The sequence below is a fragment of the Helobdella robusta genome (assembly GCF_000326865.2).
Source record: "Helobdella robusta unplaced genomic scaffold HELROscaffold_22, whole genome shotgun sequence".
In the NCBI taxonomy this organism is placed as follows: domain Eukaryota; kingdom Metazoa; phylum Annelida; class Clitellata; order Rhynchobdellida; family Glossiphoniidae; genus Helobdella; species Helobdella robusta.
In genome coordinates, this window is record NW_008704170.1 from 1,073,331 (window position 1) to 1,094,596 (window position 21,266).

Sequence of the window (21,266 nt, forward strand, 5' to 3'; positions counted from 1 at the left end):
ATTTCGCAGATTAAATGGACAGTCTAAAAAAAGAGCTACCATAAAACAATAAAAACAATGATAATAAAAAATCAAAAGCATCAATGAAATAAAACTCATCAGTCTGTATGAAGTGATTTTTTCAAAAAATTTTGTGATAATAACGTGATAAATGAATGGCGATAATCTTCACCAACCCATTTAAAATAACGTTACCTCCAAAGTAGACAAACGCAAGCAATCTCATTTTCATTCTTACTTCTAAACTCTAAATTGCGAGATTTCCGCCAAATTTTTCTTAAAAAATACTGAAATGAAATCTTTCAAACGATTGGAACAGCTGAAACGCGATGCACGAGGACAAAACAAAATATTTTTCAACATTCTCGTATGAATAAAACGGCCTTTTATCAATTTACTTCAACAAAACAGAGAAAAAAATGTTTAATTTTAATTTAACTATGAAAACATATTAAAATTCATCATTCATTAAGTAATAAATATCAACATTTTTTTATCTATTTTATTTAATCAATTAAACAAAATTCTTTCTGTTCTTCTGCTAATTAGGACTTGGTCTGAATGAGGAAATATGATTAATTATATTATCATTAATTATCATCTCATTACTACCAAGCAACAAATGACAAAGAAATTAGGCAAAACAAAAAATGGAAATATGTGGCAGGAGCATTTGAAACAAAAATAAACAACAATTTTCTAAACCCTCAAAAGGCTTATTCAATAGAAAATTGAATTAACCTAGAAATCGTACAACAAACAAACGAACGAACGAACGATCAAACAAGTGAGCGGACAAACAAACAAAATAATAGAAAAAAGAAAAAGAGAAGTCTAAGCCGAATCACTCAACACAAACATCAAATGAATTAATGATGTTTACAATCATAAGATCAAAAAACGCTGGAAAAACATTTCTGAAAAACAATTTCCAAAAAAAACAAATTCTTAATCCTAATCTCTTGCACATGGAAGCAGGTAGGTTGTCATCAACATCATCAACAACAAGAAGCATACAAAATTGTATACAAAATACGAAAGAAACAAAGAAATTAGTAAGCAGCAAATGAAACACAACAAAAAAACACGAACAAAATAAACGAAAAAAAGTAATTTTCGCACCATACCATTCAAAAATACCAGAAAAACACCTCAAACCTTCCCACCGACAACCAATTTTTTGCCTCAAACTCACTTTGCCCATTCGACATTAAGGATGAGATGGTCGTAACCGAAGCCTGACACGCCAGCAATGGCTCTGGCTGCGTCCTCTTTGTGGTGAAAGTTGATGAACGCAAAGCCCTGTGGGATGGTGATAATAATGGTGGAAGGGTGGTTATATGAGTGTAGAATAGGTTAACAGTAGAAACAATGTGCACAATTATAATAATTACATCTATTTGTTACAAGTTTTCTTAGTTTCGATAAATATCTCTGTAAAATATTATATTATCCAACGGCAATGAGCGAAAAAGATACGAATCCAACAACATAAAATGCAATACAAAAATTAAAAAAATAAAATACAAACAATGCAAACAAAAAACAAAAGTTACATTCACAAAAGGATAACAGACAGGCAGATAAAGAAACAGACAGACAGAGAGACAGACCTTAGACTGGCCAGATAGTTTATCCTTGGCAAGGAAAATTCTAGAAATCTGGCCAAAGGGTCTGAAGAGGTCTTGTAAATCACTTTCCCTTGTGTCCTCGGACAGATTGGTCACACGTATGGTGGCTGAATCATCTGTGATGAGGATGATGAAGTAAATTGCAAAATAATGATGATTGCATAAGTAATGATTTTAATACAAACATAACCAGCAAACAAACAACCAACGCAGTACGGACAACAATCTATGACACAAAAAACTAAAAATTTTTCCAAGACTTAATCAAAATGAACATCTCCACAATGGACAACCCCAACAGACACAACACAAAAGAACCCACCTCCTCTTCCTCTGACAGACATCGAATCCCCCTTCTTATTTCCACCCTCTCTCAAACTTGGGGGCACGTACTTGCCGGGTTTAGCTCCGGGACCACTTGGAGCCTGGGAGCTCGGGCCGGCACCAGCTGGAGCTTGTTGCGGAGTATCTTCTGTCTTTTTACCTTCGAGGGTTTCTTGGAGGGGGGCCAGTCTCTCTTTGTAGGGGCATTTTGTCGTCCAGTGGTCGCCTTTACAGATCCTACACGACACCATTTTACCCTTCAATCGAGATAGTGGGTCATCTTCTGGCTCAGTCAACTGCGTGGGAAAAATAAATTTGAGAATATTTGAAAAAAATTAAATAAAATAAAAATTTAGGATTAATAGATGGATAATATAACAAAATTAAATAAAACAAATTAATATTTAAGACTTATAAAAAATTTAAATTCGAATGAAAGAAAAATAAGAAAGGATGATTCTTCTATCCATTTTTAGTAACTTTTGGTAAGAATTTCATGTAAACTGACCTCCTTGGCGTGGACGAACTGAAGAAATATGTCTTCAGAGATGACCGTATTTGCAGGATTCGGGCCTGGAGGATCATTCTTCGCATCACCAAACTTTTTCCATGTCTATAAAAAATTTCAATTATGTACACTCTTTATATAAATCACTAAGTCACTAAAAAATCTAACCAAAACTTTTTTCCATTCTAGTAAAATTTGAATTTTAAATAATTTTGTTAAATGATAAAAAACTAAAAGTGTCTAAGTTTAGTTAAATGATTATTTACAATGAATAAATTTTTATACAATTGAAAAATTTTTGTATGACCTTTCTTTTGGCAATGGTCTTTGAAACTTTGTAAGTTTCAACCTTGTATGTCTTAATAACCTGATTGAATAAATGTGTTTTCCATCTTTATTTGTTAACCAAATAATTATTTAAATATTTCTTAATTAAACAAGTTTATAAATCACATTGTTTTTTACATAATCTTAGTAATAAATAATCGAATTAATTAAAAAATTAAATATCCAGCAACACAATTTATAAAAAATTAACAATTTTATAAAAAAAATTATATTGACATATCAAATAATCAAGATTCTAGATAATAAATAAAAAGATACCTTCACTTTCTTGCCATCGTCGTTGATCTTATACTCAATGACTTTTTTAACACCGGTCTTTTCGTCGAATGTTTCAGTCGGAGGTGGTAGGGTGTCAGTGGGAGACAAAATGCCTCCTAAACAAAACAATTTAGTTTTAAAATTCATCAAAAATGTGTTTATATGTATGTGTTGGATTTTTATGTACAAGGTAGCCTATACAAGAATATCTTATTCGGTTTTGGACGACCAATTTTTATATTTTACGAATTTTTTTTTTGAATAAAATTATTATTAAATAAAAAATGGGTTGTTTCAGTTTAAAGTACTCTAATCACTAATCAAAATATTAATTAAGTTGAATTTTATAATAGTAATATAAGTTAAGTATGTCGGTCTAATTTTAATGAAACATGAGTATAAAATAATGAGCTGTTGAAAAATTACTATAACAATTTATTTAATTTTTAATAATTAAATTTTTTATTATGTTGAAAGATAAAAATAAAATATGTTAATCAAATCAGAATTCAATGAAATGAAGCTACCTTCATCTCCTAACTCAACTTGCTCCGCCCAGCTTGGCTTAACGCTGAAAAGTTATTTAAAAAATTCGTTTTAAATTAAATCTTTACAATATGGCTTAACTAGGGAAATTATAAATATGACATATTATCGCTCATAAAACGTAACGGACAGATACTCCTAGTAAATACTACTTAACCACTAATTTCATATCAAAAGACTATTTATTTATAAAATTTAAAGAAATTTTTAAATGAAAATTTTATCGGCTAACTCCGTCTGATCTTTACTTGGCATTTTCGAAAAAAACGAATACAAGTATTAACGAGAATTTACTCTATATATTTCATACGGTAGCGACCATTAAAAAGGCAAAGATATCAGAACAAAGACATTCAGGTAAAAATTTTTGGGTTGGGCTATTTGACTTGCTTGGATTGTTGGGTTATTGGCCTACTTAAGAAATTGCATGGTTTTTAACGAGCAAGCTTTATGAAATATTTACTTGACTTAATATGTTTAAAACAATGTAGTAATTTGTTGGCAAAGAAACGAACCGCAAAGAAAGTAACGGCAAAGAAACCAACAGGTAGGCGAAAAAAGAACCGCAAATAAAGTTCTCTATATAACTCTATATAATTCTATATAACTATATAATTCTATATAACTCTATATAATTCTATATAACTCTATATAACTGTACTGTCAATTAACCAGACAATCAACCGCTAAATCAATCAACCAACCAATCGACTAATCAATCAATCAACTTTATCAACGGACCAAATTGAATGAACCAAATGAATGAACCAAACGAATGAACCAAATTGAATGAACCAAACGAATGAACCAAATGAACGAACGAATTATGAAAAACGAAAAAAAAAAATAAAAAAGTAATTGCAAAGTTTGCTAAAACGCAGACAAACATTTAATTGTACACACAAACAATTTCGAGATTTTAGTAAGGAAATAAAAATACAACAGTTTGCTTTTATTTGATAACATTAAAAAATGAAAAATGACGGGAAAATTTTTAAAAAAGTCAATTTTTAAAAGTTCGGAATTTAAACAAACAAATATTACAAAATGTCGACCAATAATAAATAATTGTTATGTATTATTATTACTATATAAACTCCTTGGTAGTTCTCGGAGAATAATTCACGCAACATGAACATTTTGTAAAAACAGTTCACAGCATATCATAGCATATCATAATGACTAACTCAACATACCAAACAAAAATTATTTATACATGCATATATACAAAATAAATCACGAATTATCCAAAAACTATATAACCAAAGTAAAAAAACTAGAAACCAGTCAATATTTAACATATGAATAAATAAACATTATTTAAAAAATAGTTCAAAGATGTAGAACTCAAGGCGACGACGAAAAAAATATAATTTGTTTTGTTGGTGTGATGCTGTGAAACGAAAACAAACAAACACATCACAAAAAGGGCAGGGCACCAGATAGTAAACCATTGCAGTGCGGATAGTAGACTATTGCCGTGCGGATAGTAAACCATTTGCCGTCCGGAAGCCGTGCGGGTAGTAGACTATGGCCGTGCCGCATGGTAAATCATTACCGTGCAGATAGTAAACCATTGCCGTCCGGATAGTAAACCATTGCCGGTTCACCACTGGCCACCAAGGCTTACCTCTGACAACAGACTTCGAAATCCAGAGTCAATCGGCTATCGTACCCTCAACTTACCTATTTATTAAATTACGGCCATAGCTTACCTAAAATTACAAAACTCAAGAGCCCAATTCATTGGCCAATCGGCACCCACCCCACCACCTACGTAATTGCCTTAGGCTCCAAGCTAATAATAATAATATAAAACTTAATAATTAACCTACCTACCCACTTACAGCGTTTATTTAATTTACATATGGTACTCAAGGGCATAAAATTCAATAATTTGCTAATGGAAATATCAAAATTTGTCGTTTTTTGACATATAGTATCTTGAATATCAGTCTATCAGTAACTCACATGTACCAATGTGTGATACTGTTAAATGTGTTAAAGATCAGGATCTGACCGAGGCGGAAACTGTTACAGCTTGCGAGGCAGTAGTATAATATCAGCCTATCAGTAACTCACATGTACCAATGTGTGATACTGTATCATGAATATCAGCCTATCAGTAACTCACATTTACCAATATGTGATACTGAACACGTGCTATAGTTCGATACTTTTACAATGTGGCGCGGATTTAGTGAATTAAGAAGGTTTTTTTTTTATTATTCTTTAAAAATCAGGATCTGACCGAGGCAGAAACTGTTACAGCTTGCGAGGCAGTAGTATAAAATTGGTTGTTTGCTTCTAGATTTTATCTCTTGGGCATGAAATTGTATAATTTGTTAATGGGAACAACTACAATTTAACACATTTATACAGCATTACGTGCAATAAATAGTTATATAAATATCAAAGTTAGTTTTTCTTACTTCAGCAATATAACTTTCAACTTCTTAGAAACATATTGATGACATGTTTGACATGTTTGATGACATTGATGACATAAAACTAATTTTTGTGCCACTTTTTTGTAACTTTTCTCTTCAAAAATGAAAATATGAAATCGAATAACTCGCAGAATGTCAGAATGCTAGTTCCCAGCAGAAGATTCATCACTGAGCCGACCTCGCTGAACAGCACCAAGCCAGTAAGTGCTGGTTTCTGCTGAATCTTCTTGTACTTTATTTCCTTGAAGTACACGTCTATCTTTATCATATTATCTCTGAAATGTGATTGGTGAAAATCATAATTCATCATTTCAAATAAAACTACTTTTTAAAGTTCACATTGAAAATCGTAAGAAAATAAGTAAAGTAAGAAAATCGTCAAACGTGATAGATAATCAGATGGCAGTAGTGTGTCAAGGTAGGACGGAGAGGCGCAAAACTTAGGAGCGTCAGAGGGGATAAAATAAATATTAATAATTACACCTTTAATGTACTAATCAAAATAGATGATTATCATACAAACATAAGTAAGTAGTACGTAGATATTGGAAGAGCGTATACCTTATCGGTACGACCTTGATATACAATAATTTTTAGCTGTGCAATAGCGCTATGGCTAAGGTGCCTGACACAGCCGTAGAATGTGTGTCATACGATGATTCATTTGTATTGATGTCAGCTATGTTTTTCTCGACAGTTTTGGAAGATGTTAAGAAGAAATTGTGAAAAAAATGAAAAACTTGACACCTGAAAAAATTCTCATCCAGATCATGATCAACGGAAGTGGTGAGAAAAGTTTGTTTCAACTCCTCAACGGCTTTCATGAACTTTTTGAAACTCTCGTCAACGTTCATAAAGTGGGCAAATGTGGTTTTTTTGTAGTCATCGTATAGGGCATTCAATAAATTCATTGTATTTTGTTCACGATTCTTTTTCAACTTTTTCAATAAATCTTCCAAAGTTTTCTTTAGTGAGCTCTTTAGTTCGGAAACAAATAAATTAAATTGTTTTGAAAAATTAAAGATTAGCTGGTTATAATTTATTACAAAGTTTTGTTAATAAGTAATTGAAGTATGCAAATGTGACGTCATTTCAGATTCACAATTATTATATTTATTTATTTATTGTAAGTAACATTTAAGAATTTGATCACTGTAAACCATATAAAGTAAGGTAAAAAATATCCTTCTAGAAATCTATTTTAAAAAACTCAATTAAAAAATTCAACTTATTGAAAAGATATTATTTTTGAAAATTTTATTTTGGGATTTAAATTCATGAAAATCAACTCTTACACTGGCGAATCCGGTTCTATTTGAGCCAGCGAGAAACCTTGTATAGTTGAGTAGATACATTTGGTCCAAGATTGCATCGCTAAGAACTGGCACAGCGATATTTATCAGATGGTAGTAGGTTTGATTCATGTTATTGTGAAGATTTAAGGTCTGAATTCAAATTAGATTTTAAATAAATTGATAATATCATCAAACGATTTCAATCATCATTATTTTTTTTATTACGAACAACAATTGTTACACTCGAAGAGTTCTCTAAAAGAAACACCCATTATTATTATCACCATCATCATCATTATTATTATTATTAAAATTATTATTACTATTATTACTTACTATTATTAATTTTTATTCTATTTTTCTATTAATATCACTATTTTTATTGCTTTTAATTATTGAAAATCAATATATTTCAATATTTCTTAGATGAAAAACAAGAGTAGAAAAGACGACAAATTTGTCTTGGCAGCCAGTTTTTAAGATTCATTTAAATTCATGTTGGGTGATTTAAATATTGAAAAAGTAATCTATCACAACTGAAATACAAAATGTCTTGATATTATAAACTCTATTATAATGAGTTATGAAAATCGTTTTTCAAAATATTAGCAGATTACATAAACACCTTTACCTTTTGGTAAAGCTGATCAAAATCTCCGACGAAATTCATATAATCTTCTTGCATGGATTCCAACAATCCAATCGACCCGTTTTCAGGGAGTGTGAGAAAGTTGGAAAACATCTTCTTAGTCATGTTCGCCACTAGGAATTTCTCAATTTTTTCATATATAACAGCGTAATGTTTCTTAAAACCTTTTATAGTTTCGTTGATTTTTAATGAAAATTGTCCCAATGTTTTAGCCGCATCCAATTCGAGGATGGAACTTTCTGAGGCTTTCATGTAAGCTTCAAACATAGCGTAATGTTTATCTAGAGGAATTTCTTTCTGTTTCTTCGTTGGAGTTTGGGAGTCTAGAAAAGGCCAGCGACATTCTTCAAAATTGTGTCTGTTGTAGAGACTGGAGTTATCAGTCTCCAACCTGAGAAGAAAGTAACTGATGGAGTTGAAGTTCTGCAATTTGTTAGTCCAGCTGGAGAAAGGATGGAGGTATGCATTTATCGGGCCGATATAAACCTGATTGGTGACGAATTCCCATCTTGCGTAGAAAAACAAATCATCCAGACACCTCATTTCATCTTCACTATTCAAGTAGGACGACCAACTCGTTCCAGAGAGTACCTCACGAGCAACCTCCATTCGATCTTGCTTTATACCGCCAACGTTTTTTAACACTTTGTCTTTAATTTTCTTGGCGTATATAATATCAATGAATTAACGAGAAAATTATAAATTAATTCTATCTAGTTTAATGCTATATACACACGCCAGATGTTACTTTAACATTGTTTAATGGGCGACGCAATGATGTGAGGGTTAACGTGCCTGGCACTGCTGTTGTAGTGACTGGATTCGAATGCCGAAAGATCCCAGTCTATCACAGTAATGCGTGTGGTGCATTGATTCACGTGTATTTACATGTGTATGTGTTTGTTGTTGGTATTTCTTGGAAATACAAAAAAAAAATAAATACAAATTGGTAAAAGAAAAAAATGCTATACGAGCGAGTTATTAAGCTGCGTCTTCCTTAAGCCGAGAAACGTTTCTATATCCTGATCGTCGCACGAATAAAATTCGTCCCATTCCGATTCATCGTCGCCATCAGCCTTCCCAATATTCGATCGGCTTCCATACTTCACATCCCGATCCCTAGCATCCTCGCTGTTTACATTTTCATCGATGACGTCATTGTTGTTGTTGTCCTTCGGCTGAATATCAAACTTTGAGATGTTGCTTTCCTTAGTGGAGCACAGCTCTAGCAACTGCTTGATTGTCGGTTTCGATTCCGATTCGGTCGAGTCGTCAGATAAGAAGGTCTGCACGTAATTGGGTCTGTGACTGTCGACAAATTTGAATTGTACAGGGTAGGGCTTTTCGGTGAACGCGCACAGCAATCTAAAAATGTTTGTTTCATCATTTTTTTTCTGTTCTATTCTTAATAATACTTTACCGTTACCACTATATCTTTAAGCTGATTATTGTTATTGGTGAATAATTTTACTAGACAGTATTATCATCTATAACTCTGTAGATGTGTTGTTAAATAAACCATATTAATAAATGAAAATTGACCTGAATGTATGGAGTATTATTTGATTGATTTTTATTAAAATTAAAATACACCGTTATTTTCTGACGATTTTTGTTTAAAAAGTTTTAAATATGATATATATGGTTTATTGTACAACAAATTTAAGTTTATTTATATATTAATACATAATTTTTTTTAATTTATATAAATTATTTTAAACTAACTATTTAAATTAATGTCTATATATACTTATTTTAAATTTATATTAATTACAAACATTGATGGTTAATCACTAACTTGACGAAATTATTAAACTGGTGAAGGTACGGAATGTTTCTCATAACAAACTGCAGTTTTCTTTTGTATTCATCGTTAAGTAGTTTGAAATCGTCCCAAAACTGCAAGCCATTCAACAAGATATCGTGAAATGTGCTGGCAATTTGAGGTTCTGTCAGATTTTTCAATTGATGGGAGTCCACAAAAATTGTGTTGGAAGTTTTGGAAAGTGTTACAGCGGTAGTGGTGTAGTTTTTGTAGTTGTCGGCGTGGCTGTTGACGATTTTGTCGTTACTGTCGCTGGCGTTGTTGAAGATTTTGTCGCTACTGTCGTTGACGGTGTTGATGCAGTCGTCGTCGTGATTCATGCAGCTAAATATGTGTAGTGAATAAAAATTTTTAATTTAGGAAAAGCAAACATTCAAGAATATCTGTTTTCTAACAAAATTTTGCGGTTTTTACTTGAACTATTTGATCAAACTACGATTTTTGAATATTATATATAAAGTGTCAATAATTGTCGTTTTGAAAAAAAACATATGGCCCATAATCGCATAGCATCAAGTTAATAATTTTAATAAAAACTTTGATAATAATAATAACATACAATGTTAACAGATAGGTGTATTAACTTAAATCCATATCACCACAAAAACGAACATGTTGATGTCGCCATCGTCGACTGTCTGAAAGAAGAGGAACATGCGTTTCAAATTGGATTCATAGTTAGTGGCTAGTTGAATGATTTCGAGGGCTAACATTTTTTCTGTGCTTGCTGCATAATCTTTCACGCTGTCCTCCGCTTGTTTGGCCACTTTGAATTTCGATCTCAAGCTATTGTCTGTTTTGCGGTGGGTTGGTTTAGTTATTTCGCTTAGCCTCACGAAGAAATAAATAAAGAATGAATAATTAAATGAATGTATAGACAACAAGTATATAAACAAATAGATATATGAAAGATAAATAAATAAACAGAAAAATGAGAATGTTGAAAAAAAATGTAAGAACGTGGTCTGACATATATCAGGATTGTTGACCCTGAACCTCTCAAGATCGAGTTTGGCGAGTTTAGCGAAGGAAACCTCTTCCACGTAGCTGGTCCGATAGCAGGGCACCAGACATTCATCCATCAAATCGTTGATCACGTTTTCCGCGGGTAGAGAATCTTCGACTGTTGTGTTAGTTTTTTTTTATTATTATTCTTTAAAAAAATCAGTATCTGACTGAAGCGGAAACTGTAATGAGCAAGGCATGAATATAAAACAAAAGCTATTAAAATATTTTGTAAAAAATTTAATGAAAAAACTGACTAGATATTATTTATGCAGACCATTTATCCTGCCAGTAAAAAAGAAATTAATTTTCACAAAACGTAACGCCGAGAAAGAAAAATAAATGGAACTAAATTAAAATTGAAAAGACTATATCATCATCATCCATCAACATCTTTCGCATCAATATATTTTTTATAGCAATCATTTTTAAAACTCGCTTTGTGGAGTTGTTCATTATTAAATTTGGTTAAATAGATTTCAAGAAAATTTTTTTAACTCACTATCGCTTTCAAGTTTTGAACACGCAAATGCTGACGAGAGGTTACACAAGGGTACATTCGGAAGGTCTCGTAGGATAATAAATTCAAGATTTTAAGTGTTTAGACATGTTTTCAGTTTGTTTCAAGAACATTTATCTTTAATCAGATGAAAATACCTAAAAAGAAACTTAGTAACTAACGGTTACCAAACTCCAGAACATCCAATCCTTTGCAACCGCACTTTTCGGCCAATTTTTTAAATTTAGCTTTCGCCATACAGTTGGCTCTCGGTAGGGCCTGGTTGATGCAAAAGCCATGAGGACTCGGAAGACTTTCTGTGATTGTGGGTGTTATTCCGATGAGGGTGTGAGTCCCCGGTGGCACGGAATTCCCCAACTCGTTCATCAGAGGGCTTTCGTTTTGCGGGTGGATGAGAATTTTCACCCCGATGTCACCCTGAAGTTTTTGTACGTATTCGTAGTTTTCCACATTCAAGATGAGCTGGAGGGAGTATCTGGCCCCTGCAATGTTTCATGTATTAAATTTCGGTTTCGTTTCCACGTTGTTATAGTCAGCAGTATCTTAATAAAGTTTTGAAATCGCAATTAATTTAAAATAAAACGCAAAACAAAGAACACAAAACAAAAACAAAACTTTAACATCTTAAAAGTTCAAATAACGTGAAATAAAATCACAAATTTTAAAATAGAAAAACCGCAAAATGGAAAAAACCTGGCTGGTAGACTTTCTTAACGTTGCTAGCGTTCCAGTTGAACGTGTAACAGAGGGTGAACAGGTCGGTGAATGTCGATTTGAAGTCCTCATCTATCTGGCATGGCTCGCTGGACCAAGTGCAACTATTGGGGTATTAATAATAATTACGATAACAATTGTAATAATTATGATCATAATTATAATAATTAAAATATAAATTATAAAATTTAAAAACCTTTGAATCAAATCATCCCTCTGGTGACTCACGTTGTATGCAAACTTCGTATAATTTTCGTCTACTATTTTTTGCATCAAGGCGAGGTTATTTGCTGATCAAATTTTATAAAAAAAACTAACAAAAAGAGTAAATTTATATATTTTCCTTTGCTTTACTAATTGTTTATTTCATTATATATAGGTAATGTTAAAACTAAATAAATTTAAAACTGTATACAAAATCATACCATTTCCATTGTTTAATGTGGTGTCCTTCAAGTGCTTCATTACAAACTCGTAAGTGTCCGAGTTTACGACAGACGACAAACGAAACTGATTCTGATTGCAAATGGTGACACTGGGGAATTCCAGAGAGTTGTTATAAATAACTTTGACGTCAACGTTCGTTGGGTACCCGGCGTAGTAGAGGTAGCGCTGAATGGAGTGGTAGAGAAAGAGGCAGGTACTGGTTAGGACTGCCAGCAGTAAGATGGCCCTGAGACGGATGGAGATTGGTTGAATTGAATGGATTGGTGAATTGATGGGTGAATGAATGGATGAATGAACGAACGAACGAATGAACGAACAAATGAATGAATGAACGAATAAATAAAGGAAAAAACGAACGAATAAATGTGTTGTTACGAGAGAGTTTCACACAAATATAAATTGTAAAACCAATGAATAAAAGTTACATAACAGATATAAATATAATGAGCAAATGTAAATAGCAGAGTAATGAAATCAACAGAAATATTTCTCTATAGCAAGACAAATGAATAAACTTTCAAACAATAGGAGAACACCTTCGAATTTTATAGAGCCTTCCATCTTGGTCTCTGAAATGGAATATTTTGAATCCGTGCAGTGTTGTTCTTTTGGCGAAATCCACCCAACTAATTTTACCAGTCTTAACCTCTTCACTACATTCGTTTTCGGCCGTGGTATTTCGGGTTTTCTGGCCTTTTCTGGAATTTTTCAAGGATGGTTTAGTGGTTTTTGGATTTGTGAAAACACTTTCGCCGACTGGGATTTTCGTTATATTCTCATCGCTTTCGGTTTCTCTATCACTGACATCAAGTGCATATGCATGCGCTGCTTGGTGAGTATTTATTGGGATTAGGTAGATGTTCTGGTAAGGACTGACCAGTGAATAGTAGCTCGGTGGGGCCTCTTCTTGGCTTTCCATAGTTAATTATTCAATATACTTTATTCGGTGAGATGTTCTTCAAATCGATAATTCTCAATTCGATGTATTCATTTTTACAAACTTTTTGAGAAATATTTAAAAAAAATGTGGAATCATCTCGACTTTCGACTTTGATATAGTACATCAAAGAAATTTATACAAAAAGATCAAAGCACTAAAATGTAATAAGCTCATTCATCTTTCGAGTGTGGCCCTTGTGAGGTTTTATCAAGAATCGTATAGCGAGGTGAAGATGATTTGAAGAAGTGAACTGAACATGAGAATTCAGCAGATGTCTTTTTATTATGTGTACTTCTGCTGTTTGTGTCTCCGTGTTTTGTATGTATGTATGTGTGTATGTGTGTATGTATGTGTGTGTATATTTTTGTAGGTCTCTTTGAGAATGTTCGTGTATATATTTGTGAGTCTCTGTCTATATGTGTTTGCATGTGTTTGTGTGTATGTATATGTAGGTGAGTGTGTGTGTATGTGTGTGTGTGGGTGTGGTGTGTGTGTGGTGTGTGTGTGTGCCTGTGTGATCGGTAGAAGATTCATAAATATAAAAAGAATGTAAGAAAAAAATGCACCTGATAAAAGTTATTTACGACATCGTAGTAAACACAAACAAGAAATTTCAAATTGCGATAATAACTGCTGCTAATGTTACAATAACCACTTTAGACATTGTGTTCAATGTATCTTCATCGTCATTTTTAACTGGAATATCCTCCATTCGCAAACCACCAATCATCAATCCCAATAGCTTGAATCGCAAAGAAAGTTACTAAAAATTTTTTTATAAAAATTAGAAAAAAATTACAATTGTAATAGCGCAGGACTAATCAATCAAACAAAAGACAATAAAAGATTCGAGATGTCGTACAATACATGAAGCAATTGCAGGTTAATGTGTGTATAAAACATGTGCCTAACACCAAACCAGGGATCAAATAAGCTAAAAATTAATGTCCAACAACAGCAACAGCAACTAAAGTAAACTAGCATACAAACAAAAACAAACAAACAAACAAATAAACGAACAAACAAATAAACGAATGAATGATGGAGCCACCGACAAACGAATTAGGAAAGACTTACGGGCGTCGATCAAAGGGTTATAAACCTGTCATGAAGAACTCAAGTACGTAAACATTTGGATGAATGCTAAAAAATTTCTACAAATCTCTCTTCAATATTTTTTGAAAGTTTCAACAACAAACACACACACAGTGTATGTAAGTGCGAGTGAGTGTACTCATTCAGAACATTGCATGTAACAGGTTGCGTTCGAACTAGGCTACTGCAACAGAACAGCCAGACACTTTAGCCATTACACTATCTTACATGTTACAAGCTCAAATTATGACATGACCTTTGACACTTTCTAGATTCGAAATCCACCAGACCTTCCGCTGATGACAAAAGATATTCCCATGTACCATCGTTACTTGTGGCAAAACTGAAAGGTCTGTCTCGCCTTCTTTATAGCATACGTTTTTGTATAGATCATAATAGAAATTATGTTATTGCACAGTTATTTATTTCTTGAACGTTATTCGACGTTAATTTTTACTATTCGGAGTTGATTTTTGATTAAGACGGCTAAGTTTTAGAAGTGTTGTAATGAGCTGCATTACTATTCAACGACCAGTTTAAAATTTAGAAAAATCATAATTAAATTTAGAAGCGTTTAAATTGAATTCAGCCATACAAACTTTGAAATATGAATAAATTAAACATGTATCTAAACAAAAATACAATGCTTGCACATTCGAAATGGAAAATAAAATCCCACAAGACGAACGACAGGCAGAATCGGAAAACATCGAATTACTAGTGATCCCAAATGTTTCCGACAACTCGAGTGTCGTTGCCAGCCTATCAAAAGGTACGACCATAAATGTTGATTCCGATACAAGAAAGATAGCATTCGGAACCATGTTATCCATCTATCACGATATGACGTTCAAGAAGAAGTGTCTCTACGTATTCGGCCCAACTGCTCTCGTGTTTATATTTAGTTGGTTCATCGTCTCATATTTTATATTCGAGTTTAGATTTAAGATTATTTTTTGGTTGGCAAGATATTTTTATTCTAATTGGACTTTGTTCAATAATTATAATTTAATGGTTTGATTGCTAGTTGGGTGGTTTTATATAGTATCGTGGATGTTGCTTAAAAATATGGATGGATGGATTCATGTTTAGTCAATATTCAGAGACGTGAAAAATCTGCTGTAACCGTTCAAATTTATTAAATATTTTTTCAAAGAAATTTAAAAATTTACTAGTTTTAAATAGTATTTTTTTCATTTTAAAATTTATTAGTTTTAAATAAATTTAAATATTTTTCAAGTTTTGGGATTGATCCTTGTTAACGTCTTCGTGGACCGAAGAAGTGAGATTGAGTTCCAATATGGTAATATGGGATCTTTTTTCCAAATAATTTTTTCAGACCTAAACAATCCATCAAATTAATTAATTTATTAAGTAAATAAGTAATAATAACAATTAGTATAAGTTTAAACAAAACTGTTTAATAATTTTAATAATCGTCATTACAATAAACACAATTCAGTCGAAGATGAAGACAAAATCCCAAAAAATGAAACAGCCGTCCATAAAAACGAAACGAAGAGGAAAGGCACACCAAAAACAGAAACTGTAGCGGAGCGGGCGATGGAGTTGGCTGAAGATAGGAAAGGTGATAAATGCTCCGACGCCGATGTCCACTTCTACTGCCCTCTCTCGGGCGTGTGCATCAGCAAAAAATTTGTATGCAACCTCTACGAAGATTGTCTGCACGGCGAAGATGAGTTGAACTGTAATTGCAGCGACACTGATTTTGAATGTCGTGGCGGCAAGTGTGTCAGCCTCATGTTGACCTGCGACGGCGTCAACGACTGCCCTGACGGCGATGATGAACGCGACGAATTTTGCGACTCGAGTCCAAAATCCGAATGCGAGAAAGCCGGAAAATTTTGGTGCGGAGACATGTTCCTTGCCGATTGCCTCGACATGGAGCATCGCTGCGACGGAGTGCGATTTTCATGCGGAGTCAATAAGAAACACGACGACGAGGCGAATTGTTTGAATTTCGATAAGCCGGTGACCGCAACGTTCAAAGGTGAATCTGGCTTTCGTGTTTGTGCCGATGGATGGCAAGGCAATGGTTTCGCTGACGTTCTTTGCGAGTGGGGCGGTTACTCTGGCCTGCAAACTAACGGTGTTCTGTTTGGAGACGTGCCAAGTAACACACAAAGTAAAATAGGTTCCGACGGTAAACTTGTTGAGAAATATATTTTTGTGAAAAATTACAGTCGTTCATTTGATGGCGAAATGAAGCAGATAACAATTGAATCAAGTAGCGGATCGATGACAACGTTGAAAACGTGCAAGCGACAACTTGAAGAATTGAAATGTAGCGAACATTTTTGTGGAACCCGCGATAAATCACACGGAAACCTATCCGGATACATTATTAAAGGAACAAACGTTCTTCAAGAAACTCAGTGGCCCTGGTCTGCCAGCATTTTGACCAACAAAGATGGTCGACCTTACCGGTGTGGGGGGAGCATTCTGTCATCCAGGTTCATCCTGACGGCAGCCCACTGCGTCACAACCTTCCTCAACACAACCACCGGACCAAACGGAAAGGACTACGTTGAAGTTGATATCGAAAATATTGACGTCACATTCGGTCAAGTTTATAAAGAAATCACGGATTATACGGATTTTGAATGGATTTTTGACGATTTTGAAAAGAAAAGCAGTCAAATAAATAAATTGCATATCCATGAAAACTACTCAGACGAAATAAAATACGATATTGCCGTTATAGAACTAAACAGCGCCATTCCATTCAGTCCTGCAGTAAAACCGATATGCCTGCCCCCTGTCGACATGCCCCTCAATTTGTACCGACTCTGTGTAGCGATCGGACACGGCTTGACGAGTGGGGGCTTTCCATCTCGGAGGTTGCAGCAGGTCAGACTCATGCCTTACGCTGCTTCCCTTTGTTCATTTAAATTAGGAAACGTTTTCGATCCGAGCCACATGCTGTGTGCTGGAACGTATGGAGGTGTTGAGAACATTTGCTTGGGTGACAGCGGTGGGCCACTCATGTGCAAGCACTACGAAAAGGACGTCTGGTTCGTTGAAGGAGTGAGCGGGTTCACCACGGGGTCTCAAAGTTTTGTCGAATTGTTGGAGGAGGGCAGCCCTATGAAGAGCTGTGAGAGTGGGGTGTACACTAGGGTGGCTGTATTTAAGTCTTGGATCGATTCTGTTATTGGAGGTGGAGAGTGATGATTCTTATTTTGGTGATGCAGTATTATTTATGATTGATGAAAGTTTTGAATTAATGCCTGAACACACTTCCATTTAAATTGTAGAAATGCAGCTTTATTGCAAGTGAAATGAATAATAATATAAATGCACAACGACGAATGAATAATTAAACATATAACTCCAGCAAAACGTTCACGTCTGTAGCTGTGAAATGGGCAAAAATTGAAAACTTTTAAGTGAAGAAAAGTTGAATCACATTGTTCGGTCGTTGCGGACATGATTATGAGAGAAACTTCATCATTAGCGTTCATTATTTTCGGCAAAATATTCATAAGTATGATTATTTTTTAGTAAACTGTTTATAGATTAATAAATATTTCACTAATCAAAGTTTCTAAAAATTGCGTTATTTTTCATTAAATTGTCGACAATAAAAAATGCAAAAAGTCTTACTGTACAAAATTTTTTAAAACAAAAAAAAAAAATCTAAAATTCTATCCGTATGAAACTAGACAGAAAGGTTATAACACCGTCTGATAGCAAGCATCATCGCCACTGACGAGATTATCATTGGAAATTGTGATAAACGCCTTGTTGATCATTCCTTCGTTGTCTTCCTTACTCAGCGATAGCTTGCGTTTCGTTTTAACAGCAACAACATCGTTGCAATAACAATTCTGTATGTCGCCATTCATTTCTTCGTCAATAACTTTTTTATTATCTTTGGTAACTTCCACGACGCTTTCGTCATCAATGATGACTTCATTCTCGGCGACGGTTTTTTGTGGCTGACCTGATTTGCTCGATAGTTTGTCGCAGCATTTGCACTTGCTGAAGATTCTGTCGTAAGGTTCTAAGGATCGAAGAGGTTTCGGTAAAAAGTTCCACGTTCTTAAAAATTTTGGCAGCCAGTTGGGTTTCTTTCTCTGCAAAACGTTAACGACGATGATGAAAGCCAGTAGGATTAGTAACGGTATGCCAATTCCCATAAAGACTTGAGGGCCAGCTAGCGATAATCCAAATACGAATAATGGGAGGATGCCGAACATCCCGAACAAATAGAGCAATGCAAACCAGCGGTACTTGGCCGTTATGTTGCCGAGTTCTTTAGCTATCGGAATTGGTACCCTCATGAATGGAATCGGAAAGTATAAAATGATTCCACTGATGTTGAAGAAGAGATGGCACAGAGCTATCTGAACAGTGTAGCGTAATCTTTCAGAATCTGCAGTGAATGCAGCCAGCATGGCGGTAACCGTAGTTCCGATATTCGAACCGAGAGTAAGTGGATATACTCGTTCGACGGTAATGAGACCCATTCCTACAAGCGGGGTCAGAGCGGATGTGAAAACGGAACTGCTTTGGAAGAGAATAGTGATAAGCATACCGACGATCATGACGATGTAGCCCGTGAAGTAGGAGCACTTGCCTGGCAGGTCTGCGTTCAACGAGCGTCTGATCACGCCTGTCATTGGACCTTTGAAGAGCGAATTCAAAACCTGAAAAAAATAATTCAAAAATTTTGTGTTACAGAGAAGATTATTTTTTTAAATAATTTTTGATCAGTTGTAACGTGAATAAGAACATAATAATGACTATCTTTAAAAATGCTACGACAAAAGATTAAATGATATAAATGTTAAATAAAAAATAGAAAAAAAAGAAAAAATGTTAGTAAAAGTTTCATTTGCATACCTTAACTAACAAAACGAGACAAAACGTCATAGCGAGCAGCGAGGCGATGAGAAGGATGACACCAGAGACCACTTCGCTAATGTAGCCCTCTAAACCAGACCCGACGAATATGTGCTTTGCTGAAAGGTTACAAAATTTGTTTATTTTATAAATCAGGTTTTTGTAAAATAATTGAATAAAACGGTATTATGTAAAGGCGTGAAATTCTAAATAAATAATGCGATTTATTTTCAATTTTTTCTAATTTAATTGTAACTCTTTATGACTAAAACATTTTGACAAAAATTTGTTTAGACGTTTAAAGGTTTTATAAAAAAATTTTTACAATTTAATTTGTGGACAATTTTTTCAGTGAAAGATTTACCTTTCGTTGAGTTATTTTCCAGAACTCTCGTAAAATTGAGGGAACTCATGTTACTGTTGAGGTCTTCTTCGTATTTTACATTGTACGTGAATACAGACTCATTGGCTTTCTTCCATTCAATCATTCCATTCTCTTCAAAATTTTGAAGAAAAAAAAATCAAATCAATTGAATCCGCAATTCATCTCAAATTAAGAGAAGAAAATATAAATAAAAGTGAAAATATAAAAATAAATTAACAATTTAATCACATTTCAAAAAATATCTAATACAAATATATTATCAGTCGAAAAATAAACCGAAGGCAAGCAAAAAGAAAATGAACCAACCAATCGACAAGTTCAGCTTTTTGTGCTCCAACACTTCTTTTTCCCAATACTTGGCCAGAGGAAATTTTTGTCTATCTGATTTCTCAGCGATGGCTGTTATAACCTTTTTATCCACCTGTGTTTATTTAATTTCAGTAGACGTAAAACATACAAATGAGACTTATACAAAAAGACACAAACCACAACCACACATACAATACAATACAAGGCAGTTAGAAACTAAACATACCTGAATGACGAGCTTCGTGAGAGGGTCGGTGATAACTTTGAGAAACTTTGGGCCGCTGTTGGCATTGTCAATGGGGGCTATACTGGATGTCATGACTTCGGTTAGCTTGAGGAGATAGTGCGAGGCACACTCCAGAGGTAGGAGGACAATGACAGTCAGCCAGTTGAATGCATCGTGCACTAGAAATTTTTTGAGATTTGAAGATTTTTTTGAGATTTGAAGAATTTTATGAGATTTGAAGAATTTTTTGAGATTTGAAGAATTTTTTGAGATTTGAAAAATTTAAATGAAAAATTAATTTAAAGGAAATATTATTAATTATCGATGATGATGATGATGACGACAGATATGATGTTGCAAGCGTAGGGACAATGATGTTAGAGTTGGTTGATGGTCGTGACGATGAGGTTGATGACGATGACGAAAATGATGATAGTTTTGATTAATAATAATAATAATATTAATAATAATAATAATAATAAACAAATGATAATAAAAATGGGGTAAAACCAACCCGTAGCTCCGGCAAACGACCTCCTAAACACATCCCTATCAGGCGATTGAGTCAGGGCTACAAGGGTGTTCGTTACGGTCGTCCCGATGTTGGCCCCCATGATTATGGGGATGGACTGTTCGACGGTCAGTACTGGATTGAAATTAGAAGTGATGATGAAGATAATGGTGGTGACGATGATGATGATGATGGTGGTGATAATGGTGATGGTGGTGACGATGATGAGAAGGATGACGATAAGAATGATGATGGTGCTGAAAAAAGCTTTAATTAATAAACTGTACAATGTACGTGAATGACCGAGAAATTAACTGGTGATTTCAAATTTCCAAAGACAAACATTTAATCATGAAATTTACATTTTTAATGAATCGAAGCAAATATTGACCGAGACATTCAACTTTAATG

The 21,266-nt window shown here is 33.9% G+C and overlaps 5 protein-coding genes across 5 annotated transcripts in view; 2 read left to right on the forward strand and 3 right to left on the reverse strand.

Moving 5' to 3' along the window:
* Positions 1–352: 352 nt before the first annotated feature.
* On the reverse strand, positions 353–3,956 carry HELRODRAFT_185530 (hypothetical protein). Its single transcript, XM_009018624.1, has 9 exons — positions 3,848–3,956; positions 3,597–3,640; positions 3,070–3,185; positions 2,771–2,830; positions 2,464–2,568; positions 1,954–2,251; positions 1,614–1,747; positions 1,196–1,302; positions 353–557 (listed from the first exon to the last, which is right to left on the reverse strand). Exons 1-9 carry the CDS (start codon positions 3,868–3,870, stop codon positions 542–544), a joined length of 903 nt encoding a protein of 300 aa, XP_009016872.1. The 5' UTR covers positions 3,871–3,956; the 3' UTR covers positions 353–541.
* Positions 3,957–6,126: 2,170 nt separating this feature from the next.
* Positions 6,127–13,439, reverse strand: HELRODRAFT_171945 (hypothetical protein; the record flags this gene model as incomplete). The annotated part of the gene is made up of 13 exons (XM_009018625.1): positions 6,127–6,340; positions 6,813–7,042; positions 7,361–7,510; positions 7,992–8,669; positions 8,981–9,374; positions 9,808–10,158; positions 10,447–10,627; positions 10,805–10,957; positions 11,521–11,841; positions 12,053–12,177; positions 12,270–12,363; positions 12,499–12,746; positions 13,057–13,439. The coding sequence occupies 13 exons, from the start codon at positions 13,437–13,439 to the stop codon at positions 6,127–6,129; spliced, it is 3,522 nt and encodes a 1,173-aa protein (XP_009016873.1).
* A 2,748-nt stretch (positions 13,440–16,187) lies between these two features.
* On the forward strand, positions 16,188–16,379 carry HELRODRAFT_147182 (hypothetical protein; the record flags this gene model as incomplete). The annotated part of the gene is made up of 1 exon (XM_009018626.1): positions 16,188–16,379. A coding segment is annotated over one exon (192 nt), but the record flags the coding sequence as incomplete, so codon positions are not given.
* Positions 16,380–16,814: 435 nt separating this feature from the next.
* Positions 16,815–17,747, forward strand: HELRODRAFT_78131 (hypothetical protein; the record flags this gene model as incomplete). The annotated part of the gene is made up of 3 exons (XM_009018627.1): positions 16,815–17,144; positions 17,205–17,644; positions 17,681–17,747. The coding sequence occupies 3 exons, from the start codon at positions 16,815–16,817 to the stop codon at positions 17,745–17,747; spliced, it is 837 nt and encodes a 278-aa protein (XP_009016875.1).
* A 74-nt stretch (positions 17,748–17,821) lies between these two features.
* The window catches only part of HELRODRAFT_99285 (hypothetical protein), a 4,294-nt gene continuing 849 nt past the window's right edge, over positions 17,822–21,266 (reverse strand). Inside the window, exons 3-8 of the mRNA XM_009018628.1 lie at positions 20,859–20,990; positions 20,345–20,523; positions 20,116–20,230; positions 19,750–19,851; positions 19,425–19,543; positions 17,822–19,228 (exon numbers count right to left, since the gene is read on the reverse strand). Of these exons, the coding sequence (XP_009016876.1) occupies positions 18,251–19,228; positions 19,425–19,543; positions 19,750–19,851; positions 20,116–20,230; positions 20,345–20,523; positions 20,859–20,990 (1,625 nt within the window). The 3' untranslated portion in view covers positions 17,822–18,250. The remainder of the gene's footprint in view (positions 19,229–19,424; positions 19,544–19,749; positions 19,852–20,115; positions 20,231–20,344; positions 20,524–20,858; positions 20,991–21,266) is intronic.